This window comes from Salmo trutta, chromosome 16 (genome assembly GCF_901001165.1).
Source record: "Salmo trutta chromosome 16, fSalTru1.1, whole genome shotgun sequence".
Classification (NCBI taxonomy): domain Eukaryota; kingdom Metazoa; phylum Chordata; class Actinopteri; order Salmoniformes; family Salmonidae; genus Salmo; species Salmo trutta.
This window is the reverse complement of record NC_042972.1, coordinates 600,152-613,706: the sequence shown is the minus strand read 5'-3', so window position 1 is coordinate 613,706 and position 13,555 is coordinate 600,152. Positions and strand designations below refer to the sequence as shown.

General features: G+C 45.2%; 1 protein-coding gene across 2 annotated transcripts in view; it reads left to right on the top strand.

Moving 5' to 3' along the window:
- The window catches only part of iqsec1b (IQ motif and Sec7 domain ArfGEF 1b), a 77,543-nt gene extending 64,747 nt beyond the window's left edge, over positions 1 to 12,796 (top strand). Inside the window, exons 12-13 of one of the 2 annotated variants that reach the window (XM_029692712.1) lie at positions 1,139 to 1,188; positions 10,927 to 12,796. In XM_029692712.1, coding sequence (XP_029548572.1) covers positions 1,139 to 1,188; positions 10,927 to 11,367 — 491 coding nt within the window. In that variant the 3' untranslated portion in view covers positions 11,368 to 12,796. The remainder of the gene's footprint in view (positions 1 to 1,138; positions 1,189 to 10,926) is intronic. The other variant, XM_029692713.1, reaches the window with a different exon arrangement.
- The last annotated feature ends 759 nt before the right edge of the window (positions 12,797 to 13,555 follow it).

Genomic DNA, 13,555 nt, shown 5'->3' with positions numbered 1-13,555 from the left:
TTTCCCTTCACTGGAACTAAGGGGTCCGAACCATGAAAAACAGCCCCGGACCAATTTTCCTCCTCCACCAAACTTTACAGTTGACACTATGCATTGGGGCAGGTAGCGTTCACCCGGCATCTGCCAAACCCAGATTCGTCTGTTGGACTGCCAGGTGGTGAGGCGTGATTCATCACTCCAGAGTCCAATGGCGGCGAGCTTTACACCACTCCAGCCAGTGCTTGGTATTGCGTATGGTGATCTGAGGCTTGTGTGTGTGTGTGGCTGCGGCCATGGAAACCCATTTAATGAAGCTCCCAACAAACAGTTATTGTGCTGACGTTGCTTCCAGAGCAATTTGGAACTCGGTAGTGAGTGTTGCAACTGAGGACAGACAATTTTTAAACGCTTCAGCACTCGGCTGTCCCGTTCTGTGTGCTTGTGTGGCCTACCACTTCACGGTTGTGCCGTTGTTGCTCCTAGATGTTTCTACTTCAAAATAACAACTTGCAGCTCTACCAGGGCAGCTCTAGCAGGGCAGCTCTAGCAGGGCAGCTCTAGCAGGGCAGCTCTAGCAGGGCAGCTCTACCTGGGCAGCTCTACCAGGGCAGCTCTACCTGGGCAGCTCCAGCAGGGCAGCTCTACCTGGGCAGCTCTACCAGGGCAGCTCCAGCAGGGCAGCTCTACCTGGGCAGCTCTACCAGGGCAGCTCTACCAGGGCAGCTCTACCTGGGCAGCTCTACCAGGGCAGCTCTACCAGGGCAGCTCTACCAGGGCAGCTCTACCTGGGCAGCTCTACCTGGGCAGCTCCAGCAGGGCAGAAATGTGATGAACTGACTTGTTCGAACGGTGGCATCCTATGACGGTGCCACGTTGAAAGTCACTGAGCTCTTCAGAAAGGCCATTCTACTGCCAATGTTTGTCTATGGAAATTGTATGGCTGTGTACATGGCTTTATACATTTGTCAGCAAAGGGTGTGGCTGAAATAGTAAATTCCACTAATTTTAAGGTGTGTCCACATACTTTTGTATATGTAGTGTAGATTCACCTGTACAGATCCCTAGCAGCCAGTTCCTGCTGTAAGTCAGATAGTTCCTGTATGCCAGGTATGTTGGTTGGTTGTCTAACCTCTGCTATTGCCTGTCCTGTCCTGCTCAGGTAAGCGTGAGCGCCGCAGCAGTGCAGGATCACTAGACAGAAATACTGAAGTAAGTAGGAAGATACTAATCGCACTCTATTGCATGTCACTGGCGTCTGGCTTCTCGCTATATTTATGTATCGCTCTGTGATGATGCTGTGCACTTTGAACACACAACACCCTGTTCCCTGTTCCTGCACCCTGTTCCCTGTTCCTGCACCCTGTTCCCTGTTCCTGTACCCTGTTTTCTGTTCCTGCACACAGATATCTGTTCCTGTACCCTGTTCCTATTTTCTGTTCCTGTTCTTTGTTACTGCACCCTGTTCCCTGTTCCCTGTTCCTGTACCCTGTTTTCTGTTCCTGCACCCTATTTTCTGTTCCTGTTCTTTGTTACTGCACCCTGTTCCCTGTTCCTGTTCCTGCACCCTGTTTTCTATTCCTGTTTTCTGTTCCTGCACCCTTTTCTCTGATCTTATTCTCTGTCCCTGTTCTATGTTCCTGTATCTTTTGTTTCTTACTTGTTCTGGTCTGTGGCTGGGGTCAACCTCTTCTTCACCCTGGTTGTCTTCAGGAGTGGAGGAGGGGATCGGGATACCACCTGCTGCATGCTTGGCCTGCCTGTTAGTCTGTCTGTTAGTCTCTTTTATGTCCATTTTGCCAGCATGATGGACTAATACAGCTAATTACTATACCGCACAGTTACTCTGATCATTGATCTCTTGTTAGTCTGTTTCTGGTTGTTTAGTTTATTTTGTTGTCGTTTTCTTTCTTCTGTTTGTTCAACTGAGACATTTGGGACACTGTGCACCAAGAAAACCTGTTCCTCTCCAACCCTCTCTACTCTCCTCTACCTGAGCCTAACTCATCCTCTACTGAGCTACAGAGCAGCAACTCTACATTCTATAGGTCAGGACAGAGCAACAATGATGGATCCTATTGGTCAGGACAGAGCAGCAACTCTACATTCTATAGGTCAGGACAGAGCAGCAATGATAGATCCTATTGGTCAGGAACAAGATGAGATTTCATGAGATGTCATTCATCTATTTTCAGCAATATGGCGATATTGTTGATCAATCCCAGATGTTTCATTTAAAGTAAAGTTCCAGCTAGCACATCATGAAATGCGTGCCTTAGATATCGACAGTTAAAACTGAGAGGTGTGTAGCTGAATCTTATGTCCATTATACAAAATAATAATAAAGGCACCAGAGGGGAGGGCTGTCATTTTACTGGCTCCTAATCAACTGTGCTATTTTGTTCGCATTGTTTGTAACTCATTTTGTACATAATGTTGCTTCTACCGTATCTTATGACCGAAAATAGCTTCTGGACATCAGAACAGCGATTACTCACCTAGAACTGGACGAAGATTTTTTCTTTAATGAGTCCGACGTGAAGGATATACTGCCTTGTCAAGACAAGAACCAAATTCCCATCATCAGCATGAAGAAAAGATGGAAGAAAAGGGGGAAGATGGTGTCTTGTAAGAATTTGCTGACGAGTAGGTAAACCACCACTTCCCTCTGTATTATTGGCCAACGTGCAGTCATTGGAAAACAAACTGGACAATCTGCGATTAAGACTATCCTACCAACGGGACATTAAAAACTGCAATTACTTATGTTTCATCGAGACTGAACGACAACACGGATAATATAGAGCTGGCAGGCTTCTCCGTGTTTCGGCAGGACAGAGCAGCTACGTCTGGTAAGACGAGGGGCGAGGGTGTGTGTGTCTGTGTCAATAGTTGCTTGTGCGCGATGTCTAATATTTAATAAGTCTTGAGTTATTGCTCACCTGAGGTAGAATACCTCATGATAAGCTGTAGACCACACTATCTACCAAGAGAGTTCTCATCTATATTATTCGTAGCCGTCTATTTACCACCACAAACCGATGATGGCAATAAGACCACACTCAACGAGCTGTATAAGGCCATAAGCAAACCAGAAAATGCTCATCCAGAAGAGGAGCTCCTAATGGCCGGGGACTTTAATTCAGGCAAACTTAAATACGTTTTACTTCATTTCTACCAGCATGTCACATGTGCAATCAGAGGAAAAAACTCTACACCACCTTTACAAAACACACAGAGATGAATACAAAGCTCTCCATCTCCCTCCATTTGTCAAATCTGACAATGATTCTATCCTCCTGATTCGTGTTTACAAGTAACAACTAAAGCAGGAAGTACCAGTGACTCGCTCAATACGGAAGTGGTCAGATGACGCGGATGCTACGCTACAGGACTGTTTTGCTAGCACAGACTGGAATATGTTCTGGGATTCATTCAATGGCATTCAGGAGTATACCACCTCAGTCACCGGCTTCATCAATAAGTGCATCGACGACGTCGTCCCCACAGTGACCGTACGTACATTTCCCAACCAGAAGCCAAGGATTACAGGCAACATCCGCACTGAGCTAAAGGCTAGAGCTGCGGCTTCAAGGAGCGGGACACTAATCCGGATGCTTATAAGAAATCCCTCTATTCCCTCAGACAAACCATCAAACAGTCAAAGCATCAATACAGGACTAAGATTGAATCCTACCACACCGGCTCTGACACTCGTCGGATGTGGCAGGGCGTGAAAACTATAACGGACTACAAAGGGAAACCCAGCCGCGAGCTGCCTTGTGACGCGCGCCTACCAGATGAGCTAAATGTCTTTTAAATCAAATGTATTTGTCACATACACATGGTTAGCAGATGTTAATGCAAGTGTATTGAAATGCTTGTGCTTCTAGTTCCGACCGTGCAGTAATATCTAACAAGTAAAATAACCTAACAATTCCACAACTACCTTATACACACAAGTGTAAAGGAATGAATACGAATATCTACATAAAAATATATAAATGAGTGATGAGATGAATAATGTAGGGTATGTAAACATTATAAAAAGTGGCATTGTTTAAAGTGACTAGTGATAATTTTATTACATCCAATTTTTAATGATTAAAGTGGCTAGAGAGTTGAGTCAGTATGTTGGCAGCAGCCTCTCAATGTTAGTGATGGCTGTTTAACAGTCTAATGGCCTTGAGATAGAAGCTGTTTAACAGTCTGATGGCCTTGAGATAGAAGCTGCTTTTCAGTCTCTCGGTCCCAGCTTTGATGCACCTGTACTGACCTCGCCTTCTGGATGATAGCGGGGTGAACAGGCAGTGGCTCGGGTGGTTATTGTCCTTGATGATCTTTTTGGTCTTCCTGTGGCATCGGGTGGTGTAGGTGTCCTGGAGGGCAGGTAGCTTGCCCCCGGTGATGTGTTGTGCAGACCTCACTACCCTCTGGAGAGCCTTATGGTTGTGGGCGGAGCAGTTGCCGTACCAGGCAGTGATACAGCCCGACAGGATGCTCTCGATTGTGCATCTGTAAAAGTTTGTGAGTGTTTTTGGTGACAAGCCAAATTTCTTCAGCCTCCTGAGGTTGAAGAGGCGCTGCGCCTTCTTCACCACGCTGTCTGTGTGGGTGGACCATTTCAGTTTGTCCGTGATGTGTACGCCGAGGAACATAAAACTCTCCACCCTCTCCACTATTGTCCCGTCAATGTAGATAGGGGCTGCTCCCTCTGCTGTTTCCTGAAGTCCACGATCATCTCTTTTGTTTTTGTTGACAATGAGTGTGAGGTTATTTTCCTGACACCACACTCCGAGGGCCCTCACCTCCTCCCTGTAGGCCGTTTCGTCGTTGTTGGTAATCAAGCCTACCACTGTAGTGTCGTCTGCAAACTTGATGATTGAGTTGGATGCGTGCATGGCCATGCAGTCGTGGGTGAACAGGGAGTACAGGAGAGGGCTGAGAACGCACCCTTGTGGGGACCCAGTGTTGAGGATCAGCGGGGTGGAGATGTTGTTACCTACCCTCACCACCTGGGGGCGGCCCGTCAGGAAGTCCAGGACCCAGTTGCACAGGGCGGGGTCGAGACCCAGGGTCTCGAGCTTAATGACGAGTTTGGAGGGTACTATGGTGTTAAATGCTGAGCTGTAATCGATGAACAGCATTCTTACATAGGTATTCCTCTTGTCCAGATGGGTTAGGGCAGTGTGCAGTGTGATGGCAATTGCGTCGTCTGTGGACCTATTGGGGCGGTAAGCAAATTGGAGTGGGTCTAGGGTGTCAGGTGATATGATCCTTAACTAGTCTCTCAAAGCACTTAATGATGATGGAAGTGAGTGCTACAGGGCGGTAGTCATTTAGCTCAGTTACCTTAGCTTTCTTGGGAACAGGAACAATGGTGGCCCTCTTGAAGCATGTGGGGACAGCAGACTGGGATAAGGACTGATTGAATATCTCTGTAAACACACTAGCCAGCTGGTCTGCGCATGCTCTGAGGACGCGGCCGAAGATGCCGTCTGGGCCTGCAGCCTTGCGAGGGTTAACACGTTTTGAGGCAAGCAAAACTGAAGAAAGCATGAAAGTACCAGCTGTTCTGGATGATTATGTGATCACGCTCTCGGTAGGATGTGAGCAAGATATTTAAACAGGTCGACATTCACAAAGCCGCGAGGCCAGACGGATTGCCAGGACGTGTACTCAGCATGCGCTGACCAACTGGCAAGTGTCTTCACTGACATTTTTAACCTCTCCCTGGTCGAGTCTGGAATATGTTTCAAGACCACCATAGTCCCTGTGCCCAAGGAAGTGAAGGTAACCTGCCTAAATGATTACCGCCCCGTAGCACTCACGTCTGTAGCCATGAAGTGCTTTGAAAGGCTGGTCATGGCTCACATCAACATCATTATCCCAGAAACCCTAGACCCACTCCAATTCACATACTTCCCCAACAGATCCACAGATGACGCAATCTCAATAGCACTCCACACTGCCCTTTCTCACCTGGACAAAAGGAACACCTATGTGAGAATGCTGTTAATTGACTACAGCTCAGGGTTCAACACCATAGTGCCCACAAAGCTCATCACTAAGCTAAGGACCCTGGGATTAAACACATCCCTCTGCAGCTGGATCCTGTATGTCCTGACGGGCCACCCCCAGGTGGTAAGGATAGGCAACAACACAACCGCCACGCTGATCCTCAACATTTTGGCCCCTCAGGGGTGCTTGCTTGTCCCCTCTTGTACTCCATGTTCATCCACGACTGCGTGGCCAAGCACATCTCAACACCATCGTTAAGTTTGCCGACAACACAACAGTGGTAGGCCTGATCACCGACAACGATGAGACTGCCTATAGGGAGGAGGTCAGAGACCTGGCAGTGTGGTGACAGGACAACAACCACTCTCTCAATTTGACCAAGCCAAAGAAGCTTATTGTGAAGTATAGGAAAAGAAGGGTCGAACAGGCCCCCAATAACATCGAAGGGACTGAAATGGAGCGAGTCAAGAGTTTCAAGTTCCTTGGTGTCCACATCACCAACCAGCTATCATGGTCCAAACACACCAAGACAGTTTGTGAAGAGGGCACGACAAAGCCTATTCCCCCTCAGGAGACTGAAAAGATTTCGCATTGGTCCCTAGATCCTCAAAAATGTTTACAGCTGCACCATCGAGAGCATCCTGACCGGTTGCATCACCGCCTGGTATGGCAACTGCTCGGCATCTGACCGTAAGGCGCTACAGAGGGTAGTGCGTACAGCCCAGTACATCACTGGGGCCAATCTTCCTGACATCCAGGACCTATATACTAGGCGATGTCAGAGGATGGCACAAAAATTGTCAAAGACTCCAGCCACCTAAGTCATAGACTGTTCTCTTGCTACCACATGGCAAGCGGTACCGGAGTGCAAGTCTTGGACAAAAAGGCTTCTCAACAGTTTTTACCCCCAAGCCATAAGTCTCCTGAACAGGTAACCAAATGGTTACCTGGACTATTTGCATTGTGTGCCCCCCCCCTCTTTTACGCTACTGCTACTCTCTGTTCATCATATATGCATAGTCACTTTAACCATATCTACATGTACATACTACCTCAATCAGCCTGACTAACCGGTGTCTGTATGTAGCCTTGCTACTGTTATTTTCAGCTGTCTTTTTTTACTGTTGTTTTATTTCTTTACTTACCTACACACACACACACACCTTTTTTTCGCACTATTGGTTAGAGCCTGTAAGTCAGCATTTCGCTGTTGTATTTGGCGCACGTGACAAATAAACTTTGTTTTGATTTTGTTGTGTGTTTTGTCCTATATTTAAATATGCACTACCGTTCAAAAGTTTGGGGTCACTTAGAAATGTCCTTGTTTTTGAAAGAAAAGCACATTTTTTTTGTCCATTAAAATAACATCAAATTGATCAGAAATACAGTGTAGACATTGTTAATGTTGTAAATGACTATTGTAGCTGGAAACGGCTGATTTTTTAATGGAATATCTACATAGGCGTACAGAGGCCCATTATCAGCAACCATCACTCCTGTGTTCCAATGGCAAGTTGTGTTAGCTAATCCAAGTTTATCATTTTAAAAGGCTAATTGATCATTAGAAAACCCTTTTGCAATTATGTTAGCACAGCTGAAAACTGTTGTACTTATTTAAAGCAGCAATAAAACTGGCCTTTAGACTAGTTGAGTATCTGGAGCATCAGTATTTGTGGGTTTGATTACAGGCTCAAAATGGACAGAAACAAATTACTTTCTGAAACTCGTCAGTCTATTCTTCTGAGAAATGAAGGCTATTCCATGTGAGAAAATGTGAGAAAATGTCAAGAAATTGAAGATCTCGTACAACGCTGTATACTACTCTCTTCACAGAACAGAGCAAACTGGCTCTAACCAGAATAGAAGGAGGAGTGGGAGGCCCCGGTGCACAACTGAGCAAGAGGACAAGTATATTAGAGTGTCTAGTTTGAGAAACACACCTTACAAGTCCTCAACTGGCAGCTTCAATAGTGATGGACAAACAAATCTAAGTTTGAGGTGTTCGGATCACAAAGAAGAACATTTGTGAGATGCAGAAAAAATGAAAAGATGCTGGAGGAGTGCTTGACGCCATCTGTCAGCATGGTGGAGGCAATGGGATGGTCTGGGGCTGCTTTGGTGGTGGTAAAGTGGGCGATTTGTACAGGGTAAAAGGGATCTTGAAGAAGGAAGGCTATCACTCCATTTTGCAACGTCATGCCATACCCTGTGGACGGCGCTTAATTGGAGACAATTTCCTCCTACAACAGGACAATGACCCAAAGCACAGCTCCAAACTATGCAATAACTATTTAGGGAAGAAGCAGTCAGCTGGTATTCTGTCTATAATGGAGTGGCCAGTACAGTCACCAGATCTCAACCCTATTGAGCTGTTGCGGGAGCAGCTTGACCGTATGGTACGTAAGAAGTGCCCATCAAGCCAATCCAACTTGTGGGAGATGCTTCAGGATACAAGATTACCTCAACAAATTGACAACTAGAATGCCAAAGGTCTGCAAAGCTGTAATTGCAAATGGAGGATTCTTTGAAAATAAAAAAAGTTTGAAGGAGTCAATTATTATTTCAATGAAAAATCATTATTTATAACCTTGTCAACGTCTTGACTATATTTCCTATTCATTTTGCAACTAATTTCATGTATGTTTTCATGGAAAACAAGAACATTTCTAAGTGACCACAAACTTTTGAACGGTAGTGTACATATATTTAATATACAGTACAATCAGAAAGTATTCAGAACCCTTGACTTTTTCCACTTTGTTACATTACAGCCTTATTCTAAAATGGATTAAATTAAACATTTGCCTCATCAATCTACACACAATACCCCATAATGACATCACAATATAATATGTATATAAAAAAAATTATATCCCAGCCCCCTTCCCAGCCCCTTCCCCGCAGGAGGCCTTTTGCCCTTTGGTAGGCCGTCATTGTAAATAAGAATTTGTTCTTAACTGACTTGCCTAGTTAAATAAAGATTTTAAAAAAAAATGGAACTCTCTGGAGCGTTTATTTGGGCTGCAATTTCTGAGGCTGGTAACTCTAATGAGCTTATCCTCTGCAGCAGAGGTAACTCTGGGTCTTCCTTGCCTGTGGCGGTCCTCATGAGGCTGGTAACTCTAATGAACTTATCCTCTGCAGCAGAGGTAACTCTGGGTCTTCCTTGCCTGTGGCGATCCTCATGAGGCGGGTAACTCTAATGAACTTATCCTCAGCAGCAGAGGTAACTCTGGGTCTTCTTTTCCTGTGGCGGTCCTCATGAGGCTGGTAACTCTAATGAACTTATCCTCTGCAGCAGAGGTAACTCTGGGTCTTCCTTGCCTGTGGCGGTCCTCATGAGGCTGGTAACTCTAATGAACTTATCCTCAGCAGCAGAGGTAACTCTGGGTCTTCCTTTCCTGTGGCGGTCCTCATGAGGCTGGTAACTCTAATGAACTTATCCTCTGCAGCAGAGGTAACTCTGGGTCTTCCTTGCCTGTGGCGGTCCTCATGAGGCTGGTAACTCTAATGAACTTATCCTCAGCAGCAGAGGTAACTCTGGGTCTTCCTTTCCTGTGGAGGTCCTCATGAGGCTGGTAACTCTAATGAGTGTATCCTCTGCAGCAGAGGGAACTCTGGGTCTTCCTTTCCTGTGGCGGTCCTCTTGAGAGCCAGTTTCATCATAGCACTTGATGTTTTTTGCGACTGCACTTGAAGAAACTTTCAAAGTTCTTGAAATGTTCCGTATTGGCTGACTTTCATGTCTTAAAGCAATGATGGACTGTCATTATCTCTTTGCTTATTTGAGCTGTTCTTGCCATAATATGGACTTGGTCTTTTACTAAATAGGGCTATCTTCTGTATACCCCTCTACCTTGTAACAACACAACTGATTGGCTCAAACGCATTAAGACGCATCTGGTGTCCTCGCATTAAGATAAGAGATTCCACAAATTAACTTCTAACAAGCCACACCGGTTAATTGAAATGCATTCCAGGTGACTACCTCATGAAGCTGGTTGAGAGAATACCAAAAGTGTACAAAACTGTCATCAAGGCAAAGGGTGTCTATTTGAAGAATCTCAATATAAAATATATTTTGGGGGTTACTACTTGATTCCATATGTGTTATTTCATAGTTTTGAGTCTTCACTATTATTCTACAATGTAGAAAATAGTAAAAAAATAAATTAAAAAAAAACCTTGAATGAGTAGTTGTTCTAAAAGTTTTGACCGGTGGTGTATTTTTAGTAAATATTTTATTAACTCTATTTCTGCCTTGTTGGTTAACGGGTGTAAATAAGCATTTCACTGTGAGGTCTACTACACCTGTTGTATTCAGCATTTCACTGTGAGGTCTACTACACCTGTTGTATTCAGCATTTCACTGTAAGGTCTACTACACCTGTTTTATTCAGCATTTCACCGTAAGGTCTACTACAACTGGTGTGTTTGGCGTATTTGACAAATAATATTTGATTTGATTTGAATGTCAGGTGTGAACATAATATAATCCTTTATAATACTTCTGCCTGGTCCGGATGCAGCATGGCTATGAAGGTTCATTAGAAACAGCCTTGTTTAATATCACCTGTTCTGTTTCTGAAAACAGAGGTGTTCCACAATCCTAGTCCTAAAGAGCTACATGAGGTGCAAGCTTTCGTTCTAGCCCTGCACTGACACAACCTGATTCCGCTTACAAGGTCTTAATGACCAGCTGGCATTTGTGTTGGGGTAGAGCGAAACCCTGCACATTCCTGTATCTCTCCAGGACCAGGTTAGTTGATCAGTGGTTGACCAATTGTCTGGTCTGCCCTGAGAAATGGTTGCCAAGTCTGCAGTATGTCCTAACTGTCCTCTCTGGTCCACAGTGTAACCACTGTTTAGTAACTTAACAGTGTGACTGATTGCTCTGTCTGTGTCCTAACTGTCCTCTCTGGTCCACAGGGCTCCATCATTAGCAACCCCAGTCCCCACATGAGACGCAGAGCCACGTCTTCCCGAGACAGAGACGGTCCTTCCAGAGGACACTCCGTCCCCACCACCTCCTCTTCCCTCCTGGGCTCTTTGTTCGGGACCAAGAGGGCCAAGTCCCCCTCCTTGTCCCCCCAGCACCCCACCCTCAACTTCCGTACCGTGCATCCCTCCAACCTACACCAGACGGCCCAGAGCCAGGCAGATACACAGGCCCAGTTGCTTCAAGGAGCCCAGTACTGCCAGAACCCTCCACCCTACCATCACCACCACCACTACCACCCCCCTGCCCCTGGGTCTGCCCCCTCCTCCTCTCAGCCTCTTCCCCCTCCTCCTCACCACCACCCACTGCCTCCCACCCCCACTCCCTCCTCCACCAAGCCCAAACACAGCGGCATCAGCACCGTGGTTTGAGGACAGAAACGCACACACAGCTCCTAGAGACAGACTAGGGACGGATGGATGGCAGGACCTCTGGTTAGAGCTCCTGTCCCCTACTGGACCTACAAGAGACAATGGGGACAGATGTCTCTGACTGCTGACCAGGACCGGGACATGGTTGTTTGGATTGACATTATGGATATCTAGACTGAATTCTCACCTCAGCCAGAGAGCCTCCAAGGGAGACGGAGAAGAGGAGGTTCCATGGCCCAGCTCTGGTGTCCTCCAGTTGACTAGGTCTGTCAGAAGTACCTCCCAACTGTCCATGCAATTAATCGCCAACCTTAAGACCGTAGAAAGTACATGTTCTTCTAGACCAGGAATGGGCAACTCGAGACGCATGAGCAATTAAAAAAAATATATATTTTTGGGGGGAACAGTTGGTGTCTTAACTTATTGTTGAGAGTTAGACTAATAGAATACACAATGGCAAAATGTACAGAATTGGAGGAAATTAACTTTAGACTGATCCTTTAGTGCAACTGGTTTAACTAAAGACGCGTTCCTCTAGACTGATCCTTTAGTACAACTGGTTTAACTAAAGACGCGTTCCTCTAGACTGATCCTTTAGTACAACTGGTTTAACTAAAGACGCGTTCCTCTAGACTGATCCTTTAGTGCAACTGGTTTAACTAAAGACGCGTTCCTCTAGACTGATCCTTCAGTGCAACTGGTTTAACTAAAGACGCGTTCCTCTAGACTGATCCTTTAGTGCAACTGGTTTAACTAAAGACGCGTTCCTCTAGACTGATCCTTTAGTGCAACTGGTTTAACTAAAGACGCGTTCCTCTAGACTGATCCTTTAGTGCAACTGATTTAACTAAAGACGTGTTCCTCTAGACTGATCCTTTACTACAACTGGTTTAACGAAAGACGCGTTCCTCTAGACTGATCCTTTAGTACAACTGGTTTAACTAAAGACGCGCTCCTCTAGACTGATCCTTTAGTAAAACTGGTTTTAAAATTATATCTACATTATGTCTTTCTTCTCCTTACCAAGCAAGTCAACACCATGGCTATTTAAAATATACATCTATCTAAATCTTTATCTATTTTCTGTTTTATATCAATCAAGGAATTACTGGGAATATTTATCACATATATTATTACTTGCCTACTAGTGTTGGCAGAAGCAGAAAACGTTTCTCAATAGTAACAGCCTGACTTCAGAATGTGTAGCCCAACGTGACAGTCAGTTTATAGACATAGCTAGCAGCTGTTCTGGTGTTGTAATGCAGCCTAGCCGTAGGTGTCATATCACTGTGATATTGGCAGCTCATTGCCTGTACAATAACAGACATAAATAACTGTGCCAATTATTAAAGCATTGACTAATTTAGTCACTTTGCTTTGTGTATATCGTGCATATTAATGTATTTTGTATAAATAATGATAATAATATAATCAACTGTTGTTATTATTGTTGTTAACAGACCATGGTTCCATAAGGCAGTATTATACTATATTTACGTAGCAGACCTGTGGTATAGTTTCACTATTCTGATCAATAAGCCTATCAAAGCTTGTATTAGTTATTAAGCTTATCAGTGTATATATCTGGTTACCTTTGCATTAGAACTGTGAGGATTCTACCTGGCTGGTTCTGGTTCCACAGCATAGTTCTTTATCTACCGCCCGGATCTCAGCTGAGTTAGTCACTGTGCTTCATAGAGACAAACCAGATCAGACTGCTTCAGACTAGTTTACTGTTCTACTGACCGGTTCAGTCCAGTTTAAACTGGATAAAACCGGGTCTGTCTCGATGGGGAAGGAAAACAGAACATAGCCGAACTCTGGACCTCTTCATGGATTCACCTCAACTTCCACCCAGCAGTCTGGCTGAACCCTACCACTGATTTATATGGATTCACCTCCACCCAGCAGTCTGGCTGAACCCTACCACTGATTTATATGATTCACCTCCACCCAGCAGTCTGGCTGAACCCTACCACTGATTTATATGGCTTCACCTCAACTTCCACCCAGCAGTCTGGCTGAACCCTACCACTGATTTATATGATTCACCTCCACCCAGCAGTCTGGCTGAACCCTACCACTGATTTATATGATTCACCTCCACCCAGCAGTCTGGCTGAACCCTACCACTGATTTATATGATTCACCTCCACCCAGCAGTGTGGCTGAACCCTACCACTGATTT